The sequence below is a fragment of the Gobio gobio genome (assembly GCF_949357685.1).
Source record: "Gobio gobio genome assembly, chromosome: 23".
Classification (NCBI taxonomy): Eukaryota; Metazoa; Chordata; class Actinopteri; order Cypriniformes; family Gobionidae; genus Gobio; species Gobio gobio.
The window spans coordinates 18088234-18101671 of NC_137119.1; the positions used below are offsets into that span (position 1 = coordinate 18088234).

Sequence of the window (13438 nt, forward strand, 5' to 3'; positions counted from 1 at the left end):
AGGGCAGTGAAAGGGGAAAAATACTCAAGGTCTAGAGACACATTTGCTGCATGAGATACGGAATATGAGCGCAGCTGTCAAACACGTCAGTCTAGCGCATGTTTACATAGAAAACAATGGAAGAGCAGTGTAGTGGAATGCAAAAAAATTTAATAAATGTGTTCTATGTGAACTGCACCTTAGAAGGCAGCTCACTAGGTTTCAGAACACAGCTATATAGTGGAATTCTGCTGTGTGGTCTTTTTTCAATCCTAGTCCAGCCCTTATCCTCACTGTATTTGTGTGTGTGTGTGTGTGTGTGTGTGTGTGTGTGTGTGTGTGTGTGTGTGTGTGTGTGTGTGTGTGTGTGTGTGTGTGTGTGTGTGTGTGTGTGTGGACTGGTAATCATCACGTTATGGGGACAAAATGTCCCCACAAAGATAGCAATATCCGAAATCCTCATCCTTGTGGGGACATTTTGTAGGTCCCCATGAGGAAAACATCTTATAAATCAGACTAAGTGATGTTTTTTGAAAATGTAAAATTGCAGAATGTCTCCTGTGAGGGTTAGGTTTAGGGGCAGGGGCAGTGTAGGGGGATAGAATATACGGTATGTACGGTATAAAAACCATTACGCCTATGGAAAGTCCCCATAAAAGATGAAAACACTACATGTGTGTGTGTGTGTGTGTGTGTGTGTGTGTGTGTGTGTGTGTGTGTGTGTGTGTGTGTGTGTGTGTGTGTGTGTGTGTGTGTGTGTGTGTGTGTGTGTGTGTGTGTGTGTGTGTGTGTGTGTGTGTGTGTGTGTGTGTGTGTGTGTGTGTGTGTGTGTGTAAATAGAGACAGTAAGAGAAAAGGAATAAAATAATTGTCCTCCAGAATTATTCTCCCTTTAATTTTTCATTCCTCAAAGCATCTCCAATTATTCTGCATGACTGTGCGCCTTCAAACTCTCCTTCAGATGCACTTGCTCACCTTTCTCCTTCTCTCTCTCTCCCTCTCTCTCTCTCTCTCTCTCTCTCTCTCTCTCTCTCGCCATTCCCTCGTTCACATCCCCCTCCTCTCTCTTTATCCCCTCCCACTCCCTCTCTCATTCGTTTTCCACCAACCCCTCCCCTCCAATTCCCCCTGTCGCTCTCTGTAGTGAAATGAAGCAGGAGCTGGAGGAGGAGGGCAGTCGTTGTTTGCTTCTGTCCAAGCAGCACAAGTTCAATGAGCATTGCTGCATCCGCTGCTGCTCTCCCTTCACCTTCCTGCTCAACCCCAAGCGCCCATGTCTGGACTGCCACTACAACGTCTGCAAATCCTGCCGCACCTACAGCCAGAGCGAGAGGGGCTACATCTGTGCTGCCTGCCAAAAGAGCAGGTAAGTGTCCTCAGTCGCACACTAACACATACATGTGCATACATGTGTACACTGAAGGATAGAGGGGCCACATCTATACTAAAAAATGCACAGTGTTATGTAATTACATCTGGACAGGGAGACACCACACCTGCTGGTAAGCGATAACACACACATCGTTCAAGCAGGTTGTAAGGGGCACATGGAAATAAGGAAATAAAACAGAAAATATATGCAATGTGATTCTGTTTTACGCATACAGTATTGCTTGATTATTTGAATTGATTCATCATTTTAAAATGTTATACCAAATGGTTTTGTGAGTTTTTTTAGCACGTTTGTCTGATTTGGTGTTTATGAATGGATACTTGAGCATTATTGATGGGGCTGTGGGGGTACTTACGAAAAAATAGGTTGGGAAGCACTGGGGAACACAACCCTTTTCTTTATCGACTTAAACATCTTGAGGAGTTCCCTCTAATCTTTGTAAAGCTTTTTGCCTCAACATTTTAAATGTCTTGTGCTTTTCGTCACTTCCTTTAGAGCCCTATACTTAATGTCTCCAGATATTATGTTTAATGTTTGAGCAGTGATAACTCAATGTTCAGAAAATGTTCAGCCCTGTTTGATTTTAAAGGCTGGCTTTATGACTGCTGAATATGTGCCCAGCCCACGGGAGTTTTGACAGTGTGTGTGAGACTGTGTGTGAGCGTTTTTCAGAAAGAGAGATTGGAAAGATAGGAAAGAGCGGGATAAATAAGGAGAGGCTGCTGTAGCGAAAGAGTAGACGAGAGAGAATATCTGCAGTATATATTGATGATTTATAGCTTGTGTGGGTCAAATAATCTGATAGAGTTTGTGTTAAATGTATAATTCACCCCCCAAAATTAAAATTCTCTCATATTTTACTCACCCTCATGTCATTCCAAACCTGTATGCAATTACATTTTAAGGGGAACACAAAAAAGAATAATCTTAACATTCTACATTCTACACACACATATGTGTAAGCTTGACGGTTGTGATGACTATGGACTGTATGGAAAAGAGCAGCCTGAAGATTCTGAAGTGTCTCCTTTTTAATTTAGTTAATATGACAGCACACAGGTTTAGAACAATCCAAGGGTGAGTAGATAATAATAATTACTATTATTTTGGGCAACTGTCCCTTTAAAAGTGTACAGGGTTGTAAATCAGTGGTGTGCAACATGATATGAATCAATCAGGTAAATACTTCCCATCATCCTTAGCAGTTTCTCGCTCATGCTGTCTCTTACTGTCTTATTTGCTTTCATCCTCTCTCTTCATATCTTTCTTTCTCTCACGTACACTCACTCCATGCCCTAGGCGTGGATTCTCCACCAGGATTAATTCTCTGTGAGTTTCCTTTCATGTTCCCTCCATGAAATGTTCACTGTATGAAAAATCGAACTTACAGATTTCATATTACCAGATATCAACATTCATTTCACGGTCTCAGCAAATAATGGTTCCCCTCGTCTCTTGCTTAGAAATATTTCAAGAGATGTAGCCCCGGCTTTCCACTCACAAAACTGATTACGCCAACATGGAATGAAATTACGCCTTACTCAAAATTAATGTGGTTATGTAGTCAGATGGCTTTTTGAGAGAGATGAATATCACCATCTAAATTAAGTTGTTTTTTTTTCCTTTGCTGGAATGATCATCTACGCGTGATAATGAAAGCATTTGAATTGCTTTGTAAAGAACCTATAATAGAAATATTTTAATTGGGTTTGTAATTAAAGAAATGTTCCGGGTTCAAGGGTTAATTTCTATCAGCAGCATCCGATTCGTGACATGACATTTCCACAGATAATATTCTCTCATTCTTGTTTAAAAACAAGCAAAGTTATATTTACACTTACACAACTAAATTGATGTAAATGGGGCAAAATATTACACATTGAAACACAGAAATGTGTGTCTGTATGTGTGTGTGGGCATGTTTTTTTGAAATATCAGGACACAAATGTGTTTAATGACATGGGTATGACATAGGTATTACAAAAAGAGGGTGAAATATGAGGATGTTCCCCTTGTCCTCACTTTTCAAAATGCTTATAAATCATACAGAATGAGGTTTTTTTCAAAGAAAGTAAACTGTGCAGTCTCCTGTGATGGGTAGGTTTAGGGGCAGGGGCAGTGTAAGGGGATAGAAAATACGGTTTGTACGGTATAAAAACCATTACGCCTATGGAATGTCCTCACATTTCACAAAAACAAATGTGTGTGTGTGTGGGGGGGGGGGGTTGTCTTTTGTAGTGATTATATAATTATTATTTTTTTTTTATCTATAAAGCCAAATTAGTTTTATTTCGTTGGGACTACTTTTTTAGGCGGACAAATGTCCCATTTTATGTTACAGATGTAATTACAGTGGATGGAATGTTCTCCATGTAAACTGTGCTTTGCAAATAGATTTTTTCTGGTGTCCTTCCTCGTATAATGCGAAAGTTACCAGGTTATACCAGGAGTTTAAAAGGTAAATAACACGCACAGTTTCTGCCAATCTCATGTTAATCTTGAGTACCTATAGAGTAGTATTGCATCCTTCATATCTCCAAAGAGTCTTTAGTTTTATAATTTATAAAAGACAGATACGCTGTACCGATTCTTTCCAAAAACATCCAAACTCGTGGAGGAGTGCAGTGGGCAGAGCTAAAGAGTCACAAGCACACAATACATCATGGCATTATCCCTGGATAACTTTAGATTCACTATACGTTCGTGTTGTGTACATTATATGCACTTACACTCCGATTGCCAACCAAACACAGACATTTGATGCAGTTTCACTTACTGCCTGCGGTTTCGACTCATGACTCGAAAAAAAAAACTTTACGAAACTTTGAATCCTATAGGAGTGTATTTGGCACAGGAATGCATCATACGTCCAACTCGTTTTTGAAAATAAAAACGGTTTTGGCCATGTTTAGCATGAGAATCCAACTCTTTAACAATGTAAATAAGTCAGAATGCATGAAATAGCATTAGACTCCCCCTTAAAATATTTTTTGAATAGTATTTTAACATTTATTGCCAGTGGCAATTCCTTGCCCCATAGACACAGTTTTGTTTTGTTTTTACAAACTGAGTGGTAAAAGTCAAAATGAATGTTTGTGGTAATGTTACAGATGCTGTTGTTAGTCAAATTCTAATAATCCAGAATATTCCTTTAAATTGATGTATCGTGTGTGTTTGAGAGAGATGCTGACTCAGATGTTACAGTCACACATCTCCACTCACTCACACTTACACGTAGTGCATTAACACGTTCAGTAACACATCATAACAGTGCATGTTCCCTTTTAACCATAAAAAATGTGTTTTCATGTTTGTGTATGTTTGTGTTTGTGCCATTTTGAAGTTGAAGTGAGATTAGTCTCTTTGCACTGTCACTAAGTATTACTGCATCTTGTAAGCTTCAGACAGCAACACAGACGTGAGCGTTTGGATGGTGCAACACACAGATGGTGAAATAATGTTGTGTGCTTGTGCAGATGGGGCCTGACAGGCGTAATAGGTTGAGGTCTGCTCCAATCATCCACTCTGTGGGTGTGTGTATAAGAAAGATACAAGAATGCTGTATAAAGCCAGAGCCGAAGAAGAAACATCTAGAAAACTTAATGTAATGAAAAGTCTCTCTCAGCACAACCTTCATCCATCTGTGAAATTAAACCACCATATTTCCCATTTGAATTCAATGTCATATTGAACTTTTGAAATGTGTGTGTGTGTGTGTGTGTGTGTGTGTGTGTGTGTGTGTGTGTGTGTGTGTGTGTGTGTGTGTGTGTGTGTGTGTGTGTGTGCGACATTTCTAGCAGCTTTTATACAATATACACCAACACTTAATTATATTAGATTAATATTAGAATTATTAGAATTATATTTCTGTGTTTCAAATGTGTAATATCTTTTTACATCAAGCATCAATTTACATCAATTTAGTTGTGTAAGTGTAAATATAACTAAATGCAATAATAAAAAATAAAAAAATATATATTTTTCCGACCCCAAACTTTTATAATATATATTAATTCTAATAATTATAATATTAATCTAATATAATTAATAGTATTGTGTAATAGCTGAATTTTCACCAGCTTTTACTTCTTTCAGAAATCACAGTTGCTTTTAACAGTTCCCTTTTTCTTTCTTTCTTTCTTTCTTTGGAAACCTTGGTAAAAAAATGTAGGATCCTTTGATAAATAGAAAGTCAAAGAACAGCATTTGTCTGAAATATAGGCCTAGGTTCAATTAGGACATTTAAGTAGTTTTATAAACTTGCCGTAGAAAAAAATACTGGTGTGCATCTTAAGATGTGTCACTGCAAGTTGCTTTCAGTTAAAACAGTTCAAACATGCATTTTAGTCTAGGACTAGAATTAAGCCTTGTCTGTGAAACCGGGGGAGTTTTGTAACATTATTCATGTCTTAATTTTTTACTTTTGATCAATTTAATGCATCCTTGCTGATTAAAAAAAAGTATTTAAAAAATTTATTTTTTCCTAAATATATTTATTGACATTTGTTTGAAAATTAGAACAATAAAATAAACAAGTGAATGAATAATAAAAATAAGAATACAAAATAAAAACACATTACAGGACATTTAGAACAAAACTAAAACATAAAATAAAATAAGTAAAACATACAGTTTGATACATCACTGTTCACAGCCTTTACTTGTTTAATTTATCTTTGCTACTTTAACAGAGTTATTAGTTGTTTTGCTGGAATACAGAAACTGCATTATGGACATATCCAATACAGAAGTGGTGGGTATAGTTCAATCATCCCATGTTGTCTGATCCACTTGGTTAAAGTAGTGCAAAGAGTCCAAATTTGGTAAACGTTTCCAAGGCAAGTTTGCTGGTCATTTATTTAAACCATTGGTTAGGAGAGGGTCCTTGGGTCCTTCCACGTTAAAGCAATAGTGCACTTTGCCTGAAGTAAACTATAATCAATTAGTTTGCGCTTTCTTGCATTCAACTCTATATTTACATATATATGAAATAGACAAAATTTTGGTGCAAGAGGGGACATTTTCTTCAGTCAATTTACCAATCAAAAGAACGATCTCCTTCCAAAATCCTTGAATCTCATTGCACTTCCATATACAATGATAAAGGGTACCAATTTCTTGTTTGCATTTTAAACAACTGTCGGGGATATTTGGATAAAATTTATGTCATTTGACTGGGGTAATGTAGGTCCACATAAGGTCAATTTATATTGCAGCAATTGAACCTAAAAAATCACTGTTTAAAGTTTTGAATGACAGTGTCTTTTTATATTTAGGTTTAGGGAATTAACTTTAGTGTGTAACTTGTCCTGCACCATTTGCGAAGCAGACATGAAATTTTAAATTATGTGACTTTTCTATGTGATCAGACTAATAATTACTAATAGTTGTGGAGGACGCATCAGAGTCAGACCTTAATACCACAAAGATGGTGATGGTGGGCTATGACTTGGGCTACAACATTGTGGCAGCGCCACTCACATCATATTTAGAATATGTCAAAGTATAATTATTTAAAGTATAATTATCAAAATAATTAATCTTCAGAATATTACCTGGACACTATTACTGAGATACAGATTTTCAGATGCTTTTAGAATGCATTCATACACTCAGGGAGATGGGGCAGTCATAAAGCATCCCATGGATGAGAATGATAGTAATTGAAGAGAGAAGAGCAGCTTTTAAATGTTCCATAATTTGAGTTGACAGAGAGGAAGCCGTCTGGAGAGATGACTCTGTCTCCTTACTTGACCCCGTCCTGAAGGCTATAACATCACATAAACTCCCAACGTTGTTATGTGGAAATAAATTGAAATATGTGTAAAATATACTTTTATTTAGCAAGAACATTAATAGGCTATTATTCAAAAAATTTATATTTCAAATAAATGCTGTTCATTAAAGGGGGGGGGGGGGGGTCTACTGCTATTTCATGCATTCTGACTTAAAGAGTTGGATTCTCATGCTAAACATCTAAAAATTTCACAAAATTAGTTGGACGTATGACGGAGTATTTCTGTGCCAAAAACACTCCTTCCAGATTCAAACAAGTTTCGGAAAGCTTTTTTGTTTAGTATGGCCATGTATTACGTCAAAATGGGTGGAATTCCTTGTATGGGCACTTCTCCAGGAACAGCGCGTGAGAGCGTGCCCATCAACGTGCTTCGTTCGTGTTACGGGAGCTGTTGGCAGCGCTTTGTTTTTAGACCACAACAAAGATTCTATGGTTACTGATTAATTAATCTTTGTCCAGCTGTTCCTGTTTAGTTCCCTCATTTATTTTGGGTATATATACCCCCCATTCTGTTCTATTCAGTCCTTTGTCGATTATTGTCTCGTATAATGTGTTGTACTTCTCTCGTTGCTCTTCCAGTATTTAAAGTGTCATCCGTTGTTTGTATTACTTAAACCTCGACAAAAACGTGACAGATTAACTGACCACTGAAAAACGAGTAAAAAGAAAATCAGTATGGACTTACTAGCGCTGCACCTTCTCCTCCTCTTCGAGCACCAAAATATTCTGGGGTATTTGGGCTGGATGCGCCGACACGACAGCCTGTCCCTCACAGCCTGTGAGCCTGAGGCAGCCACTGAGGGTGTATCGGAAACCAGAGCCAGAAACCATCAAAGCCCCGGAGTCTATGTGCACCCCTCCACCAGCTTGGCATGAGGCAGAGTCCCTGGCTTTACCTCTGGCCTCCAGGCCCATGTCTTCACCTCAGCCTGTCAGCCCATTGGCTTGGCGCTCCCTTGACTCCACCATGGTCCGCCAGCCCTGGAATCCTCCGGACTCCCTAGACCCTCCAGATCAGCATCAGTTAGTCGTCGTTCAGCTCCAGCCATAGACTTTTAGGTCTACAGCTGCGCCTCGACCCTCCACCTCTTCGGCTCCACCGTGCTTCTCCTTCCCTCTGGCTTCTCTGTTGTCCTCACTCCCTCCGTCATTGCCCCTGTCCCGCAAGCCAGCGGCTCTATCTTGGGCTTCCGGATGGCGCCCTGGTTCCGCCTCCGTTAGTCAGTCCCTGGGTTCCACCAAGCCCTTCATCCAAAGCTCCATCCTGGCTCCTCCCACCATCGACTCCACCATTGTGTTTGTCTTTTCCTCCCTCTTATACATAGGTACTGTTCTGTTCAGTCCTTTGTCTCGGTTATTGTCTCGTATAATGTGTTGTACTATGCCTGCGTTTCCAAAATGCCTGCGTTTCCAATAATTCCAACTATTTTGAAGTGTCATTGTTTGTATTACTTAAACCTAAACAAAACATGAAATGAACCACATCCAACAGGAGTAACTGTTGATGCAGTTACTATCCTGCTTCCACTAAAACAATTTTCTGGAGCTCCACAGAGCTCCACTGCTATAGCCAAAGCTTTGGTCACTTGTGCCAAATGTCGGTTTCAGTGAAGCATGCATTGTTCTCTGATGAGTCCACCTTCACTGTCTTTCCCACATATGTGTGAGTTACAGTGTGGAGAAGCCCCAAAGAGGCTTAACCCCCAGACTTTTGTGTGCCCAGAGTGAAGCACAGGGGTGGATCAGTGATTATTTGGGCTGCAATATCATGGCATTCCCTACTGTGCTTGGTATGCGTGTCACTGCCAAGGACTACAGAACCAATCTGGAGGACCATGTTTACCTAATGGTTCAAACATTGTACCCTGAAGGGGGTGCCATGTATCAGCATGATAATGCACCAATACACACAGCAAGACTTGTGACAGAATGGTATTAATGAACATGAAAGTGAAGATAAGCATCTTCCATGGCCTGCACAGTCACCAGAAATAATAATATTGCATAAATATAATATTGCATGAAACTAACATTTTTGAGGATCATCTTTACATAGTTTTAAAAGGGACTTGAATATCATGTGTGATTGTCATATTGTGTTAACAAGCTGTAGCTGTATTCTTTATGTCTAATTGTTATTTTTCAGTGTGCATTTCAGTGGCAATGAAGTAATGTGCTATCGTGAGCATGTAGGGTGTATACCATCTCTGTGTATGTGTCTGATTGATGTGAATGAGTTAAAGTGTGTGTGTGTGTGTGTGTGTGTGTGTGTGTGTGTGTGTGTGTGTGTGTGTGTGTGTGTGTGTGTGTGTGTGTGTGTGTGTGTGTGTGTGTGTGTGTGTGTGTGTGTGTGTTCCTCTTTTAGATACCACATAAGACAATCTCTCAAGTAAATTCTCTCATGAAACACTAACAATGGCATTTCCTACATTATCATTAGCATTAATGGCACTTTTGTGGTAATGCTTTAATGTGTACATTAATGGTTTGAGGTAATGGATACATTAGTGTATATCTGACATCTTAATGGATGAGGATTCTCCCTTGTGCTATTAAAAGACCTGAATAATGAATATGAGAAATACCTGATAATGAATCATTCATCTCTATTAATTGCTTTTTTCTTTCATCACTCTCTGGCTTTTGCAGTGTGTGCATGTGTATTAGTAATGAACACCCTTCCTATAGCTCTTTTGGTTCTTGTAGCTTAAAATATTTTTTTCCCACAAACTGATAAAATGTATGTATCTTGAATGCTAAGTTGCTTTGGATAGAAGCATCTGCCAAATGCATAAATATGATGTGTCAGTGCATATGAATCCAGAAGTTCATTATTCTGCTGCCCATAATCATATTACAGTCATCCAGCAGACATGGTTATATAATCAACAGAACACACATTAGATATGATCCGCTCTGCCGAGTATATCCGGTGCTAATGCATGGCTGAGTCCTTTACCCAAGGGCACAGTTTTAGCAGAGGCGCTACTATATGATCTAATGGCTTTCTCTGATCTAGATTAGACACACTTCCAGCAATTGTTTTATTTGAAGATCTAAGGCACTGGTATTCCATCTGCCTGATTGGTTTTGGGTTTTTTAGTCGTGCATGTGTGTATTTCTGTGATTGTGGCGCTGTCGTAAATGCTGAGTTATAGCTTGAAGCAGCCCGTAAATTAAAGTGTCACCAACAGCTTGCCTGTTTAGTCTCTCTTTTCTCTGGTCTCAGTTAAAAGGATGTGAGGGAATAGCCCAGGAGGGATGAAAGGAATGGGTCCCTCTCTTTTCCTTTTGTTCATTTTCAGTGGAGGGGTATTTTTAGTTGTGGGTCATCCACTGCAGCAGAAAGAAAGAGGGTTGAGTGAATTCTATACCCAATGTCTCTAAAAGCTTGTTGGTATATGAAAGTGCCCTTCAACTTACAGAAACTCTTGTTAAAGGTCTTTTTAATCTTTTTATTGATGTCCACTTATAGTGTCAGGTTTCTGGCACCAAAAACATTTGTAATTAGTTTTACATGACCTTTTTTTCACCTTCTCTCTGTCCCTTGTTTATGTCCGCAATTATTGGTTACTTTACCTTGAAGATTGCTATATAAATGCCCTCTGTTGTAATGGGCTAACATTCAAATGAAATGCATAGCAATGCTAACTCATCTGACTAATCTAATTTAGTTTTTGCTTCCCCATCTTTCAATAACAGCATATACATTGCAGGTAACACTTTATAATAATGTTCAGTTATAAGTCATAAGTTATTAGTTAATGAGTGGCTAATCATTTACAAAACATGACTATACATTCTTAAATGATTAATGATTTATGTTAACGATTTACAAATGTGTTGTAAGGTATCTTAAAAAATAGTAAATCATGAAATAAATCAAACAGATCATTACTAGATGGTAAATAAGTTATTGGTTGATATATTATTAATCAATTATAAATCATTTAGAAAATTATTTTAGTGTCATTATCTCAATAAAAAATGGTTGATCATGAACATATGATGAACAAACCATTGGTAAATGGTCAGTAAATGATTGATTGAAATTGTAAGCTGGTCTGTGCTCATAGGAGCGTTTACTAAAGTTGCGCCCCTATCGACAACAGGACACGTTCATTTTAATTAATGAAATACGACCCATAGGAGCGTTAACTACAGTTGTGCCCCTATCGACAACAGGACACTTACATTTTAATGCTTTCTTTTAGGGATCGTCCGATATGGATTTTTTAGTGCCGATGCCGATACCGATTTTTTTTCATCAGCCTTAGCCAATGACCGATACGGGCTACCGATTTTCTTGAGCCAATATTTGGAGCCGATACTGCACAATGATCATGATGATAACAATTTTAAAAGTCTCAATTTAAAAAAAGGAAAAATTTTTGAACTAAAAAATAACTATATTTAACAAATAGTAAAAACAGGTGAGGTAGAACAAGAAAAAAAAAGAGTTCAGTGGTGAAAATAAATATTTAAGCATAAATAAAATAATTACACTATTGCACACAGTAGCAACAAGCAAGCAGCATAATAAAGTGCACACTGACTGTACTATACTTCGTTTTAAAACTATTTACAACCTAGTCATTTAATGCTTAGGTGCACTTAACTTAATCTCTTGTAGAGCAACACCAGCGGTAATTCAGGAAAAAAAAATCTCCCAATGCTCTACGTGAAACTTCGGTCTTTCGACCTTTTACCATCTTGTCAATTCTCAATTGATCTTGATTAATATGCGCGAGGGAGGGAGAGCAAGACAGTTTGAAGATGGTGAGTGCACGCTCGCGGCCGGAGGAGGGGCGCGCTCTCTGCTCGTTCTCTCAGCAACACATGCGACCAGCGAAACAGTCAGTTTCATCACTCACCGATCAAATAAGGCTTTAGCTGGATAAAAATTTGCTTTGGCAGCCGCCAAAAACGCAGTATGTGACGGCCGGTGTTGATTCTGTGGCGCACCACCACGACTTAGTCTGTGTGTGGGAAACACTGGAGAGAGAGACACACACACTCCATAGGTGTCTAAACCTCAGCCAGGTGGTCGCTAGTGATGTGTCGTTCATGAACGATTCGTTCATTTTGAACGAATCTTTAATATGACTCGGGACTACCGAGTTGTCTCAGAGAATGATTCGTTCATTTTGTGTTGACCGCGCATGCGCATTACGCAACATATGGGTTCTGAATCATTTCTGAATCATCGAGTCTTTCGTTCTTCCTGTCAGTCCCATACAGGGGCGTAAATTTCATCTAACAGTTGGGGGGGACAATAAACATGAAATTTCTCAAGAGCAAATTTTGAAGGGGACACAAATAATACAGCCAAAATCGTTTCTTATAAGGATATGTGTACCACAAAAAACAAAAAACATTTCGTACTTAGGCTACTTGGCATTTTGGTGCACTGAAAAATTATGTAATGTCCATTTTTCTTTTCTCTTTCATTTTATCTGACCAACAACACAAAGTGATAGTTGTTTAAATACGATTAAGGTTCACCACGCAGTCATATTATAAATATTAAATTATCTTGCGTCCTCCACAAAGTATTTTATACTATGATATTCAGATCTTTAGATATTCAGCTGCAGCAAGCCCTCTGATCTGCCACTTCATATTGAGCAAAACCTTTAGGTTTAGAATGAGCGCCAATTCGGGGGCGGGTTGCTTGTATTTTGGGTTCATTAGCCAATTATTCGTAATGAAAAACACAACTACAAAACAGTACAATGACACACTCCCTTAAATAGGCGCTTTTACATTTCGCTTTGAAACCAAATCTTCCGCGATCATCTTGTCTGTCAGCTGTTTGCCCGTTCGGCTCGTGCTGTATTGAGCAGACATGTTCAGTTTGTAATAGTTGTGTCAAATGATTTTATTACTATAAAAATTAAAACGACGGTGGCCCGGGGCAGTGCCGCAGTGGGCAAGTGATGTTAACAGTGTTTTGCCTAATCTGTATTAAAGAGAAAATAATCACTTCATCTGATGTTTAAAGTGAATAAAACAGCTTACTGGAGTTTCACAACTGCTGTCTGAAGAGCTTTGTTATCTCCCCAAACTTGTGTGGTACTTTATCTACGTTCTATGGGTAACGTTAGGTGAGGTGCGCGGTGGATCAAACCACTGTGGGGTAAGGGGGAGGGGGGACTCAAAATGTTTCTAAACTTAAAACGCATTTTTTTTTGTCCCGTTTGCGTTTGTATTGTTTTACTACTTACACATTTATTTTAAGTATATATCATTATATTATTTACAATACT

General features: G+C 38.5%; 1 protein-coding gene across 1 annotated transcript in view; it reads left to right on the plus strand.

Moving 5' to 3' along the window:
- Positions 1–13438, plus strand: part of myripb (myosin VIIA and Rab interacting protein b) — a gene marked incomplete at both ends in the record, with an annotated part of 332972 nt that overhangs the window by 230520 nt on the left and 89014 nt on the right. The window contains one exon of the mRNA XM_079805925.1: positions 1124–1345. Within this exon, the coding sequence (XP_079662051.1) occupies positions 1124–1345 (222 nt within the window). The remainder of the gene's footprint in view (positions 1–1123; positions 1346–13438) is intronic.